At 35.7% G+C, this 16,142-nt stretch overlaps 2 protein-coding genes and 1 long non-coding RNA gene across 3 annotated transcripts in view; 1 reads left to right on the top strand and 2 right to left on the bottom strand.

The window, feature by feature from the left end:
* Positions 1-16,142, top strand: part of LOC135212528 (deoxyribonuclease TATDN1-like) — a 118,730-nt gene that overhangs the window by 20,037 nt on the left and 82,551 nt on the right. The gene's annotated exons all lie outside the window — the stretch shown is intronic.
* On the bottom strand, positions 3,388-8,897 carry LOC135212526 (protein anon-73B1-like). Its single transcript, XM_064246048.1, has 2 exons — positions 8,660-8,897; positions 3,388-5,714 (listed from the first exon to the last, which is right to left on the bottom strand). The coding sequence occupies exons 1-2, from the start codon at positions 8,792-8,794 to the stop codon at positions 5,598-5,600; spliced, it is 252 nt and encodes an 83-aa protein (XP_064102118.1). The 5' UTR covers positions 8,795-8,897; the 3' UTR covers positions 3,388-5,597.
* Positions 10,106-16,142, bottom strand: part of LOC135212525 (uncharacterized) — a 6,572-nt gene continuing 535 nt past the window's right edge. Inside the window, exons 2-3 of the long non-coding RNA XR_010313918.1 lie at positions 13,625-13,792; positions 10,106-13,155 (exon numbers count right to left, since the gene is read on the bottom strand). This is a non-coding gene — a long non-coding RNA (uncharacterized LOC135212525). The remainder of the gene's footprint in view (positions 13,156-13,624; positions 13,793-16,142) is intronic.

The following is a 16,142-nucleotide window of genomic DNA, read 5'->3' as shown; positions in this document are numbered from 1 at the left end:
AATTTTGAATTATGTGGCTGGAAATCGTCTCTAACAGTTAAATATACCTAAATAATTTAGATTTACAAAGTATCCGCATCCGCGACCGCGAGGATGTGGTCATCAAATATACACATCCACAAATTGTAAAAGTTGACATCCGCATCCGTAAATTTAATAAAATTGATACCTGCATCCACATCCGCGTCCATAAATTTTGATAAATGTGATATCTGCATCCACATCAGCATCCGTAAATTTAATGAAATTGATATCCGCATCCACATTCACATCTGCAAATTTAAACAAAATTGATATCCACATCCACATCCGTAAATTTTAAAAAAATTATATCCACATCCACATCTGCAAATTAAAAATTTTTTTATCCGCATTCGTAAATTAGAAACTAGGCTGTATCTACATCCGCATTTGCAAATTTTAAAAAATTGATATCCACATCCGTAAATTAATAAAATAGATATCACCATCCGCAAGTCCCATTTTCAGACATCCTACACATCTTTAACACACACATCTTTCAAGTGAAGGATTTCTCTGATTCTTCGTCACTTCTTTATAGAATTAGATTTCTCTTATTCTTCGTTACATCTTTATAGAATAAACAACCAGAAGTGAAGACTAGCGACGTAGAATTTCCTTGATTAATTACTTAAAACAGGTCTTTGACAACCATCCCCCCCTAACAATCCCCTGCCATCTGCCTGCGGTCGCAGGGACTGATTAGCATAATGTGCTAAATTGGCATTTTGTGCTACTTTGTTATGGAAGGCGATGAGTTGGATAAGTATAATTGCAATGATAATTCTATACGAAGTAACTTGTCTTAATAAACTCACAAAATACTCTTACTCATTTTTTTACGGAATTGAGGGAAAGCTTAATTTCATCTCTGTTACGTAAAGAACTACCTTGCTCTCTCTTTCCATGATAATATATATATATAATTATAGATATATATATTTATAATATTATATATATAATCTCTAATATATATATATATATTTATAATATAATTATATATATATATAATATTATATATTATCATGGAATAGTAAAACAAAAAATGTTTTACTATTTCAAAGGTATGGCATTCCCCCACAATAACATGCTCTAGTTCCCTCTTCCCAATTTGCTCTTATGCAATTTGGACACCAAAACTCTCGTTTATGCTTTGCAATTCTTAGTATCTCTTATGACACCGTCTATCACATTCCATATAAACTATTAAATTCACACCTTCACCTTTCCCAAAGCCTCTACAAGGCCACCTCACTAACTTGCTTCCATCTCCTCCTTAGGCACATCAAAACTAATAAGGTGTGCTCAAATTCTGATTCTATATTTCCAAAATCACCTTTGTCATATCACCTGCCATTTAGTTCCCTTCTCTTTGTCCTGTATGTATATCTCTCCTACAGTATTCCTGGCCTACCCTCTATTATAGATTGAAAGCTTTCTTTTCATCAATTCCATTTAGTACATCTTGAGCCCACCACCACGTCTCTCTATGCGTCAACTTTATACACAATTTGGCTATTTTCCATTAGCTGTTTGCCCAGACTTGTTTAAATTGTCTCTTATAGTAGGACGTTTGTGAGCATGGATTTGAAAAAATTACTTTAAAAATCCTAATTGACGGTTTTAGATAAAAAAAATATTATCTTATTAAATTAGCATGATAATGGGGGTCCGTTTAGGTGTGAATTTAATAGTTTATATGGAATGGGATAGACGGTGTCATAAGAGATACTAAGAATTGCAAAGCATAAACGAGAGTTTTGGTGTCCAAATTGCATAAGAGTAAATTGGGAAGAGGGAACTAGAGCATGTTATTGTGGGGAATGCCATTCCTTTGAAATAGTAAAACATTTTTGTTGCCTTGTGATGACACTGAACTGTGAAGCAGATATGCAGGTACTGCGAGGGCACTAAGAAAATGGACAGATGGAGATTTGTCATCCTCTGTCCAGTGAACAAATTTTGTGCAACAGACTTGATTAAAGATGGAAACAAGCACCATGTTGGATTCCATCAGAGAGGGCAACTTCATTCATTCAGTAGATCTGAAAGAAATATTTTAGATGCCCGTCCATCAGTGCTCCAGGAAATACTTGGGCTTGGGTCTCCTCTTCGTAGTTGTCCATATTCATAGGAGCTTTAAACAGTGTCACCCACCTCGTTAGTTTCAGTCTCTTAACAGGGACATGAATTCATCTTCTTCAGCCTAACTCAGGTGCTATAGAGCCCTAAGGAGAGTTGCATGTCCGTGTGTATCCTATCTTGCTATTGGAGGGACAGGCGAGTCCTCTTGTTCTCATTCTTGTGTATGACAAAAATGCAGTGCCTAGTATGATCCCTGCAGCACTATTTAATGAACCTAACCTCTTATGCCAGTGTTCTCATTATACTTCCAGTGGTGGTGTACAAGAACATGTTTCTTCTTGTCCTTGCAAAACCTCATGAAGTCTGTGTTGTTAGACTGTCCCTAGCTGTTCAAAGAAACTTTTTGGGTTTTGCTGGTGTTTAGGGCAGGTGTCTGGCAGCGCCAGACTACCTTTACCTCATATTTGTTCAGTGACATCGCCTAAAAGGCCGTGGGCTTCTCCATAGAACCTGTGGGTACTTAACTGGTTGTGTAGTCTCCTAGCTCTTCTCAACACACACAGCATTTCTTCCAAAGTACTCAGATGACACGAGGGTGGAGGCTGAATGGGTGAGCAACTGGCTCTCTCTCCCTTTCTCTGTAATGCAGCAATCAAGCCAAGCACATACCGGACAAGCCATGATGTATCCTGTCTTAGAGCTTCATCTCACAAGGTGTGAATCTCTCTGCTCTCCCTTTTAACAGGAGGAAGGTGGGGGAGAGGGGATTATTAAAGCCATCATCTAATCCCAGCTGCCTTCCAACTTGTAATTAGAATTCGAATATATGTGTACTACCCTATCTTTAGGGCAACACTTGTTTCTTAAAGTGGAAGTAGACTCCTCACACTTGGATTTAGGGCTCTATCAGTATTGCACCTTAATCCAGATTTTAAAGGATACAGGGGTCAATGCTCCTCTGCTCACAACCATAACCTTGAGTGTGGAACTTTCAGTGTTGATTCAGCTTGCAAGTCTTGTTAAGAGACAATCCTTCCACATAAGGAGCAAGTCTCCTACAAAAAAGGAAATGGTTTGTATTTCCAAAGGAACAAATACCAAATTTAAAGATCATTTGTATTTTACCTAGGTATGGAAACCAGAGCCTTTTATCATAACCCAACCTCACCTATCCCACACAGTCCCACAGAGGAACTAAACTTGTACAAAATGAAAAAAGCATCACCACACGTTTAGAAAGTGAAAGAAGACAACACATTAAGATAGTAAAATACAAACAACTATTATTCAATAATTTATTAGAAAAATTGAAAAAGTACATATTAGAAAAAAAAAAAACAATTAAATCTGGAATGTTATACATACTAGCATTTAACAAAAACATAGCTTTAAATGCTCATCAGTGAAAGATATCTTCAAAACTAATAATTTCAAAGCTAATCAGTAAATAAAATCCTAATCGGTTCAATACTTCACTTAATTCAGAACAGATAAAACAATATCATAACAATGCGGGCATTTTCAACAAATACAAATAAAACTTTACCTATAAAAGATTACTTACTGTTAAAAACCCCACTACAAACTTAACAGGATCTTTTGGCAACACTCAACAACAAAAGAAAAGTTAATTCACAATACTGTACACAAAAATCACAGGCAATTGAGATTCCTTCATATAAAGCAGTTTCCAAAATTACCAAAAGCAGAAATTTCCATTCATTTCCCAAAGGATTGTGCACAAAACCCCCAATTTTTAAGTTTTATCAAGTATACCAACCATTCAGCCAACCTAAAGAAAGCTGCTGGCTATATAATGTGAATGAGTAAACCAGCTGGCATTGATGGGGTTACAATCAATGTATTCCACAAAGCAAAATGTATCATTACAAAAGAAAAACCTCAGAACTTTTATTTTACATTTACACTAATGCGACCTTGTTGCATGCTATTGAATTTACCCATACCTACTATCTGATGGGGAAAATTCGTCTCTTGTAATGCCCTGACCTGGAAGTTACAGTCATTATTACATATTCAATAACTGCACAACTTCAATTTAGAGCATTTTACAGTACTATTACAGTGTATCATCACTCATGAATAGCACAAAAGATTTGATTTTAGTATGTTTACATCCTAAATTCTTTCTAAATTGAATGTTATAGAAAAAATTTTATGCAAAAAGTCGCAGCAATTTCCTTGTAAAATAGGAATGATTTGTCTTCAACTTAAGTGTTAAATATGGTTATTGTAACATCAACAAGCTGTCCATAAGCTGTCCAAAAACAATTCAAGTTTAGAGGGTATAATTTCAAGAATGCATTTTTCATTGACAAAAGCTTTGGTGTCTTTGGTTAATTTTTGAAATTTTTGAAATCCACTTACGTAAACTGCCTTTCAAACCACTTTTTCGATTTGGTTCAGTGGTCTGATTAATCTTACATAATGTATTCAGTCAATCTTTACCTCATGCTTAAAGGAAAATTAACATATTTCCAGACAATTTCTAATTTATCTGTGCCCACAATCAAACATTGTTTTAAGAGTTGAAATGTGGAAATACTGTACCAAAAAGTAAATATCAAAGATGTGAAGAAGCAAAGCATTCTTGAATAAAGCAAATGCATATGGTCTACAACACAGACAAGCTCTATGCGAAGCTTTCCCTAGAAACAAGATTTAGTTTACTTTTGTACTACATTTAACCTTAAGTATGAAGAGTAACTGCTTGCTCAGTGTGCAGCTACATAATTCAAATGATAGATGACAATAGTGTCTTCTAAGACTACCTTGAACTCTAAAGCTAAAAGACAGAGCAATATAAAAAAATTAATAGCATCAATTTAACATGAGGTCAAAATGTTAAGTCCAAAATGTCTCAATCACACCTAACAGTCTTAAATAAATTCTCTAACATGATAAAATATGCCAGAACCCTTGAAGCAAAGCATTGTACTACTTTGTCAACTTCAATAATGATGTTTATAATATCAACAGGGGGACTATTATTACATGTAACAGCTATATACTATATTGCACAAAAATGTATTAAAGAATGAGAGGAGAATGTTGACTTTGTCCAGAATAGCTCCCTCATACAAGGAAAGACTAATGACACAATATATGACAACCTTACTAAGATATTTATACAATATATGGAACTATAGTGTAACATTCTGCAGCTGCCAAAGATGAGATATTCTATACAATCTTGGAATTTTGTAATACAGGAAAAGTAGATAAAACTGTAAACTTGAAGATATTCAGTTGATTTTGAATCATGGAAAGTTGGACTTACATTCAGAAGATTTTATTACATGGTTATTATAAGATCTGAGTTGTGAGATTAGGGACTTGATGAAATAGCACAACAAATCCTGAGCATTCTCCATAGAGATTTACCACTAGTCAATGTCCAAAGACCTTAAGATGATTTGAGATTCTTCTAATGAGTAAAGCTGCAAACAAATTTTTATCACACAGCTAAACTAACGCCTCTTTTTCTTGTCCTGTTTGCGGCGGTGATGTTGATTGTGACCTCTGTGTGGAGGTGATGTATGAGGTGAACCATGGTCAGAACCATCATCGTCACTTGAATCACCATCCTATGAAAAAGACAAAAATAATGTTAATTTGGTATTTCACTTAATAGCTAATAAAAAAATTACCTACACATTAATAGATGAAAAAAAGCATCCTAAAATCCTTTAAATGGAAAAAATGTTTAAGAAGTTAATTATATATACTAATATTTTACAGACAAATATTCCTTAGACATATAATGTATTAAAACTGACTTCCTTGGTCATAGTTGTTAAATCATAATTTAATGTAGGTCAACAAGGTGGCTTGAAAAATTTTTTAAATCTGAATTTACCACCTATCATTTGAACACAGCACTTCAGCAAAAGACACAAAAACTATGGTAAAACCATGCACTACACCACATCATCGATTTTTGTATTATTTTTTACATACCATACAGTATATCAAATTCTGTACATCATATGTCAAGCAACAACTTCTCCAGTGAAACAAGGTGTATGTAAAAAAACAAAAGTTTTGCTATAGGCTACGCTAACACAAAATGGGGAATTGGACAGACAGTGCCAGGTATTGTTTACTCTTAGTCTTGAGGATCTCACTCTGCCCTCCACAATGTCTAACTCAAGACATAAAATACCTTTTTTTTTATTGTGTTCAAACAATCAAAAGTTCAATTCTCCAAGTTTAAAAGATTATCTAGTTTTGTTGTAGTACTGGTTTAGTGGTTTTTCAAGATACTGTAATATAAAAAAAAAAAAAAAAAAAAAAAAAGAATCGGTTAACCAACCTGATACTTACTCTTCAAAGGTATGTACCACTACCAAAGCAATCACCAAGAAATACTTTGCAAAATTATGGACAGTCTTTCTAATAGCTCTATAAAAGGCTATGTCAGGAATGGCACCTATGTAGTAAGCAATTGCTGAAGATACCTCCTCCCATTCTTTTAATACATAGTGTGCTTTCGATATTCACTGACCAGTCTCCATAAGGTTATACATAATCTCTCTGTAACTAGGCATCACGAATCAGTGGATTACTCTGTGGTACAGTACACTACCCTATTACTGTTTTTCCTCGGTATCACACTGCTGTCAGCAGAAATGCAGGGCATTTCCTTTGTCTAATTCAATGGTGCATGATTTTACGTACTAAGTATTTTTACTTTTTGCTTGCTAAATACCATTTACTAATGCTGGCTAATTTTTGTGAGGCTAGAGTAAATCTATTAAGTACTTGTTCCACTTTTGAGTGCCTAAGGTAATACTAGTACACCCTTAGGGCTAGTGAATATAGTAAAATTATCAGTAAAAGTTCCCTTGGTGCAACATCTCCCTAGCAGTAGTAACTGGGCCGGATGAATAATTGAGTAAAGACATTGGTGTATACAGAGATAATTTTTTCTATACAAAAATCTTTCAGAATTGCTGTCAACTCACATGATGGGAGGTTGACTGCTCTTCAAAACATTCTTTCACTTAATGCGTAATGTTGTCCGTTCACGTGTAAGGTAATGACATCAAGATGCTTCCATTTCATTTTGATGCATAATTACTCTTTTTACCATTTCTTCATCCTTGAAGCTAAAAAATAACACAGCTTATCCACTGTTATGAATGAGTTATTTAATAGCTGACAAAAAAAAGCATTCATTAAAAAAAAAAATTGTGATTCTGACTACACTGATGTTCAATTCCATCATAAATGCTTGGTAACCACAGTTCTTCCCCTCCCAACTAATAAAGTGGGGGGACCCCAATGAGAAGCCGTACCTTCAGTGTAAGATTAAATTAGGTAGACCTGGAAACTGAGAGAGGTTAAGTTAGTAACGTTAAGTCACTTTGTATCCCTGGTTTTCACTCATTTCCAGTTGATCCCCCAACACTAAAAATCCATTACTGTTTGATGTAGTGGGGTGGGGTGTAACGAGGTTATAAGGTTAAGTCACCATTTCCATTGGAAATTGGCATCAACTTTGTCAGAATGACCACAAAAATTATCAGGAAAATCATGTTTAACCAGTTCAAACTGAATAATAATAGTGTTAATAGGCCTATTTATCAAGGCTCGTCCTTTGCTTGGGAAAGTTTGAGATACGGTAAGGCCTAGCACTGGTATTATGCTGAGGGAACCTCCATGTAAATAATAGGTAGTAGGTTAGTTTGGTAACTTGGGTACATAGCCTAAATGGTAATTTTTCACAAAAGCAGTCCCTCCCTACCTTCATCAAGCATGCAACCACTCATATGGTGGACCTCAGGATCTTAGCTAGGTACTACCTAAATAAAGGTAAAACTGAAGATGACTACTGCACCCCTCTGGCCCAGAGACTACCAGCCAACATGCAATAGGCTATGGGTGCCTTGTTTTGTACCAGCCCCTTGGGGATGAATGTAAAAACAAACAAAAACAATAGACATAAAAAACAAGCACAAAAACATAAAGAAAAGGCAGTAAATATCTGTACGGTGACTGACGGGTACCAGGCCACAGTTTTACCCAAATAAATGGTGCTAAATGGTTCGTCAGACCTAGCCTAAGACAACACATTATAGAGGTTTCCTATTGTATAAAAAATTATGTACCTAATGGGTATGCAGCTATACCTACAGCCTGTGATGGATCTAGCCTAGTTCAGGCTAGGCATTAGGCTTGCTACTTGTAACTTTTGATTCATTTTTTATCTTAACCCATAGGTAGCTAGTTGTGGTAGCCTAAAAGTCCACCATGTAGCCTACTACCTATAGTATACGCAATGGGACTTTTCCGAACTGGTTACGCTCTCTAGGATTTGGTACAGTAGGTAGGTAAGAGAACCTCTTTGATGCAACTGCTGACCAATAGGCTAGTATTATATTTTCGATTAACCAATCCTGGAATTCAAGTAGTGGCTCTCGACTCTATAGCATCCCTAAACCAGTTTCAATCTCTCGTTTGGATTTATGATGCCCGAGGGTTGAAATAACCGACAAAAAACTGGCCAGATACCCCAGCCTCATCTCACCCGCTTGTCATCTCGGCTCGGAACGAATATCACTGCCCCGATGCACACTAGCTGAAATATGGCACCCAAGAACAATCCATATTTTAATACTTCGTCGAAAATGTCAGTTTCTGTGAGGGATGGGTCAATTGCCATTTCGTTGTTGCCTTTAATTGCGTCCAGCGCTGAAGCAAATGCAGACTCGGCTGTGCAGGAAAAATGTAAACAAAGACCTGCTTTGGGGAGATCGGCTCTGTTTACTTTGTACACTGCCATCTAGGGACAAGTATCACAAGTATTTTCGGGGACGTATATCTTTCTCATAAAGATTTTAAACTTTGTTTTTTAAACCTCTGGTTCTTGATGCGTTTCGAAGCATGGAGTCAACTTGGTTTCGTCAGTTTACGCATCATTCGTCCAAAAATCAATACTGATTAAGTGGATGTCGTTACACAGAAGAAACGCAATCTGGCAGTGACATCTTCCGCTTCTGCGGAAAATTACCTTTCTTTCTCTTCTATGCTATGAAGATCTTCGACGTTTGGGGTTATTGTTTAACTAATCGTAAGGAAAAAGTGGAATTTTATATCGTTCTTTTTACGGTATTATACAAAAATACTCGTTAAGTAATAATAGTTCAAGTGACAATAATGAATAAAGAGCGAGAAACATAAATGGATAACCGGTCTATCTATACCTCTAATGTAGTGAGAGAGAGAGAGAGAGAGAGAGAGAGAGAGAGAGAGAGAGAGAGAGAGAGAGAGAGAGAGAGAGAGAGAGAGATTCGTCTACCAAGCAATCTTGCTGGAATGTATCTGGTTGTTATATTCTTTCATGTTTTGAATATTTTCCATTGTTAGAGGAAAACTTGAATTTTACTTAATGCCCCACCTCATCATTCAGTTAACTGTTGAGCATGCTGTATGTTTCATAATTCAGAATCTTCCCAGTCTATACCAATACCATGCAGGTAATAATAATAGCTAGGCTACATAGTTTATTTCAAAAGTTTTGCCTTTTCTAATGTGAGATTCAGCGCCACACAGGTCTGCTGTTTATTCATGTGATGATAAGTTGTAGAATGATCTTCTAACTGGTGCCAATGCATTTTTTTAGCAGGTGAAATGCGTCTTGTTTCATGGTTATTTGTAATATTTGTTATTCATCTTATTTTTCATATTTATTCTCTTTAACATGGTATTTTTTACCCACAAATTTTCTTTTTCTTGTCACCATTGGATACTTATTATGTTACTCCCATAATACATGGCTTCGCCAACACTATCAGCCTGTATGTCCAAATATTCTTTCGTGTCCCTCCTTGATCTTCGTTTATCGCTTACTCGGGGAGTAAGCCTACAAACTACTTTGTTTTTGTTGTTGGGTGGCGGGAAGTAAGGAAAGTGCTATGGAAAAGCCTAAAAGGGTCTGAAAAAGGTATTTCACGTTGGGTTAAAGATACAAGAATTTTAAGATAGGAAATTTATGATTTATTTATTAGAATGCAAATGTAAAAAATAAATTATGTACATGTTAAATGGTACAGAACAATTATTTCATATAAAATATAGCGTATCTATTTTAATTTTCGTTAGTGAAACAACGCACTACTTGACCATAGATTTTAGCATGTGCCCGAGTAAGCTGGAGGTCGGGTCACGCCTTATTAAGTTACTATTTAGTTTTGAGTATTTAGCACATCTCCTCCATGAAATAGGGCGCTTTGTCGCACTTCATCCCTGTTCAAAATCTTCGGCTCCGAGTGATACAACTTCAGTGGAGAGTATTTAGGCTGTATCTTGCTGCGTGGTCTAAATCTAGATGTCCAGGCACTATGTAAAAACAGCACCACAATATTTCACGATTTCGAGAAGAAAATGTTACCCGGAGAAGATATCCTTCAACCCCTAACATGTACAAAGGCGACTACTTACGTTTTAGAATGATGACATAAGCACTCAAAAGCTGAATTTCTGACCCTTTAGAATTAAAAAAATGGTCCGTGTGTAAAGTAGTTACCGAGTCACCATCAACATACTCCGGTATGTATTGATTCTTCTTGAGATAGATATATTAATATTACCTCTCGTAAGATTTCACAACTCGTATTCTTGAACACACTAGTGAAAGCACGGAGCAAAACATGAAATAAAAAAGACGAAAATTAGATATGTGAGTTCGGTTGAATCTGAAATTAAGTTTAAAAAGAAATGACTGGTTAAAGTAATTAAATTTTTACGTCAGGAAAATTGAAATTTAATAATGGCTGATACTACGCAGGGTTTTTTTGGTATTGCCACCTACTGTCTGCATTATATAGTAAAACCGGCGAGGGGACTGTTCGCTGTACAGGGGATTGTTCGCTGCTCATTAGAACATTAAATTGGTGCCCGACGTAAAATTAGATCACATAATTAATTCGGAACATTATTCACTTATTTAAGTTACAACTGCATAATTAACATAAAAAATTGTCAATGAAAACGAAGTAAATATGTTATAAAATTAAATTGCTTTCCAGAGATGAAATAACACGTTCTCCCCGTGCAAGCGCTATAAAGCGATAATATGTGTTTATATTGGACCCTTTTTATATGCGTACGTACATACGTTTGTCTAGTTTGAACACTTACCTATATCATGACCCGTTGGCCCATTAGTAATGAAAGGAACAAATATCAGTTCATTTCTAAACCATTTAGACACGAAGAAGGTAGTCGCTTAAAAGTATACATCGGTCATTGTGTATGATTATTTTAAACAAGAGGGCATATAGCTTTAAATATAATAAATAGTGAAAATATAATATGTAGTGCAATAATCATGAATTTTTGCTGAAGCGTAGGCCTCAGTCCATTAAGACCTTTGTCAGGATATGAAAATAATAAGTGCTCCTATCCGTGTTAAAACATATTATGCTGATTCTAAGGAAAAAAGTTGCTAGAGGTGGTTCAATGTATCGGTTTGTTTGCAGAATGACAATAAAGAAAGTTACATTATATCTCTTAAAAATAAAAGAACATCCAGTCTTCGAAAATTACAGTATATCAATAAAAAATTTTATAAACATACTAGTATTGAACCTTTTAAAGGTGCACAGACAAACACTTATCATTTCAGCATAAAATTCAAATTATTTGTATCGTAAAGAACATTGTGAGGCACCATTTACTGTTCATCTGAAAAAAACATTAGAAATATAATCTTAAGAAATAATACAACAAGTATAAACAGTGAATGTTAACCTTTCATGTAACAAAAATGGCCGAGAATAATTTGATAGAAAGAAGAAATGATAATTGATATTTAAAAAATGATAAGGTAACCTTTTAAATGTGCACAGACAAACACTTATCATTTCAACATAAAATTCAAATTATTTGATAGAAAGAAGAAATGACAATTGATATTTAAAAAATGATAATGTAACCTTTTAAAGGTGCTCAGACAAACACTTATCATTTCAACATAAAATCAAACTTTGAATGCAGAAAGAAATTAAGATAAATTAATGGAGCTCAGTTTGGAAGCTTAAAACTATGAAAATCTTATTAACATTTAAAAAATGCAAAGCATATGAGAGTTGTGAGGAAAGTTCATCAAAACTATCTCCAGTTTTTCACTTTCACTTCAACCAAGTAGTGATCATATAGATGTGCCTTCATCCTCTTGTCATCTACACTGTACCTAGATACACTTTAGCAAGCTATTTTTCCTCACCTTTTTCTTCAAAGTATACTTATACTCATTTCTATTTTGATGCCTCTGTCCATTGCAATTTCTCAGTGAAAACGAGCGAGATCTGCATGGAAAATCAATAGAAATCACATTACACTTTTCACAATGTCAACCCATCAATTATTACTATTATCAGTATGTGTTTTTGGGTCCCAGCCATCGCTGGAAACCCAAATCTGGTTAAAAAGCATTATCATTACGACCCTCACTTTGTGACGATTCCAGCGATAACTTAAATTTGCATTTTGGAATTGTACTTTAGAAGGAGTTCCAACAATAATGCACTTTTATCACACTCTTAGGTCTTGGGAGGCAGCCTTCCTGATGAAACGGTTACTACACGAGAAAGATAATTTGTATCTGACAAACATAAATTTCTGAAAAGATATGTTTGGATATATTCAGAGAGAGAGAGAGAGAGAGAGAGAGATATTGGGGACTGCTGTCCTTACGGCCAGTTCTTGACTAAGCTTCAAACCTGTTCAGAGTTTTGTGTACGGATTTAGCATGTGTGGAATCCAAATTATTCAAGAACATGGGATCTTGTTCGCACAGGGAGTCATAGTAGGCTTCTAATTCGTCGTATACTTCAATCTCGTTGTACGCAGTCGCATCAGCATCAGAGTGACGCCAACCATCCAATTCCTCATAAACGTTCTCGCTTTTTCTGTTACAGTTGAATCTAACCGAGAGATCTGCGTCGGAGGTGTAGCCATTTCTGGATGTCGACGGAAGCTCCCTCGCGCAGATGTCGGGTGGAGGCAGGGGACCTGAAATGACTTGAGTAGATGTTGTCGTGTGAATAAGGGAACGAGATAGTGAAGGAAGTTTTCTCTCTGTAAGAAATACTCATTCAAGAAAATTTCGGCATAAGTTGGCCATTGCAAATTGAAAACAGTAAGGATGGGAGATGCAAAGCAAAAGTTACACGGTCGGCCTCATCTTCATGACGTATGGAAAAAGCGAATACCTCAATTACGTATAAAGGTTAATAGACGTAGGGGTTAATGAACAGGGTTTTTAAGGGAAATTAGAAAAGAAGTTACTAAATGCTTCTCAGCACTGAAACAATAAACTGTATAATATAATAGCATAAAAAAATTTCTAAATAAAGAAAAATGTCCCCACTGTATTCTGTCACATATCAACGCCTATAGATAGCAATCGCCCAAAGAATATACTATTCCAAGCATAACGTAATGTTATCACATTTCTGTGGTCGAGTTTTGTGAAAGGACATTACAATACCTCTGGGTCCAGGCTGTTCCTTCTTGGCTCGAATGAGATGAATTATGAGGAAAGTCGAAATGCCGATAAGTAGGTAGCTGACCCCTAATAAAACGACGCTGCTCAGTTGAAAAATGGTGGTCCACGATAGTCCGGTTTCGTTTCCTGCGTGAAGTGCCCGACGAAGGTCTGAAAAATCAAGTGTTAGAAATGTTTATACCCATTCAAATAATATGTTTGTTTTTCACCTTTTGTATCTTACCCTACTTTCCTTCCGTTATTTGCTTTTTATCTTGTTTCCTTTACATAATTACTCACGGAGTGATTGCCACGCTTTTAATGAACGAATCAAGTGAATGTGATTATGAAGGATGTGTCTTTGTACGTAGTGTGCGCTGTATTTAGACCGTGGGTAGGTTATAGTTTAGCGTTCGGCTTCCATGATGATTGCGTTTGTTCTCTCGTTGCGATGACCAGAATTTCACCAAATTTGGATCCATAAATATCAGATGATTGTGACCACAAAGATCCACTTAAGTGAATGTGAAGTGCAATATATTGGATTTTGCTGTATTGCAAGCAAATTCCAATATCAAAGCAAGATCTGAGATGTCAAAGGTGGTGTAACATTTTGCTCCTGTATTCGGACAAGAGTGATATGCGATGTCATGAGAATAAGTTCCAGTTGAATATAGAATTTAGGCCAAACGCCAAGCACTAGGTCATTCAGCGCTGAAATGGAAATTGACACAAAGGTTTGAAAGGTGTAACAGGAGGAAAACCTCAAAGCAGTTGCACTATGAATCAAGTGTTAGGAGAGGGTGGAAAGTAAGACGAAGAAAGAGAATATGAAAGCAGGTACAGTTAAAAGGAACTAAAGTGGTTACAGCTAGGGGCCGAAGGCAAGCTGCAAAGAACCTTAAGTAATGCCTACAGTGCACCGTATGAGGTCCACTAACGGCACTACTCCTCTACGAGGGTCCTGAGAATTAAGTTTGGCAATGAGGATTGAGTGACATTCTTGTGAAGTCGTCGTTGGTCAACAACTATGGGATGGCGTTGCCTGAAATGCCCCAAACTTTGTGCGACGCCGTCAGACCTGTTTTCCTTTGACGGATAGCCCCCCTGAAAGTGATAACTGAAATGCAAACAACCAACATGATTAGCCTTCGTTTAGCTCTAATTTAATTTCATTAATTTGTTATGGTGAATCATGAACGTATGATTGTAGAAGTCAGCTCTGTCGGATGTGAACTCTCCTCATTTTTTCCAAATAGTAGAATAAAGAAGCAAAAAATGCAAGAGGAAACATACAATACGCCACCAAGGAAATGCACAGTCACTAAAATAGGATCTCAGCCTATTTTTAACAAAGATGTTCTTCACATTGCCAAAGGGTTTTCATTCTCTTGACAAGGAAAATATGACTCAACCTCTGACAGGATACTGAAGGGCCTACCATTGTCGGTCCTACACGAGTTCTTTGTAGTTTATAGAACTGATATTTATGGACTCATTTCTAAGATTAAGGGTTGCAATGATGAGGAGCAAAACGCTAAGAAAACTATGCCTTTAGTTGGTAAAGTATTATCATTGGTTGATTTTTGGAATGGTAGGTTATATATATATATATATATATATATATATATATATATATATATATATATGTATATATATATATATGATATATATATATTAAATATATATATATATATATATATAATATATATATATAAGCTTTTTTTCGTATCTTCCCATGGCATTCTTTCCCGTGGCCACTTAATAATAATAATAATAATAATAATAATAAAATAATAAAATAATAATAATAATAATATTTCAGTGGAAACCCTCTCTTAATGCTACTGTATCGAAGATGATTATTACTTAGCTACATTCGTCGTCTGATATATAATTTCTTTTTTTATAGTCTCTTTCATTCTAGTGGTAAGTTTTATAGTAAGTGCCAGTATTTTATTGAGAACTATGGGGTATTATCTCACATACCCATTTTGTTTTGTCTTATGAGAAGGGCACAGAGTTTCTAATACGAAACTGATACAGAAATGTATTGACGGGTAGGAGGGAGGTGGGGGATGTAAGGGTAGGCGAGGGAATTAAATATAGTAGGGTATCTACGGAAACGGATTTGTCTTGGCAATCTTCTAGTTGTCCTGCGGATGTGAAGATAATAATATGCCAGGCCCTATACATCTGCCACTGTCGTTTGGTGGGCGTGGAGATCCAGTTATACTTTTGGTTTATAGGCGTTTCTTGAATAAATGGATTTGAAGGGTAGGAATAATAGCTTTTCTTTAGTAGTTGAATGTAATACTTAGTTTTCGTTCATGAGCTGCACGGGGGACTTCGCTGCCTGCAGTAGGGTGGGGCAGTAGGTATGTAGTGTCTAGAAATATTTAATGTTCGTTGTGCATATCTCAAGAAAATTTTGGATATTCATAACACTAACCTTGATGAAGTACTGGAGAAAAAAAAGAAAACTCATTGTATGTGTATATCTATATATATTTATATACTA

The sequence above is a fragment of the Macrobrachium nipponense genome, chromosome 41 (genome assembly GCF_015104395.2).
Source record: "Macrobrachium nipponense isolate FS-2020 chromosome 41, ASM1510439v2, whole genome shotgun sequence".
Taxonomy (NCBI): Eukaryota; Metazoa; Arthropoda; class Malacostraca; order Decapoda; family Palaemonidae; genus Macrobrachium; species Macrobrachium nipponense.
The sequence above is the reverse complement of the archived record's forward strand: the minus strand, read 5'-3'. Positions and strand labels throughout refer to the sequence as shown.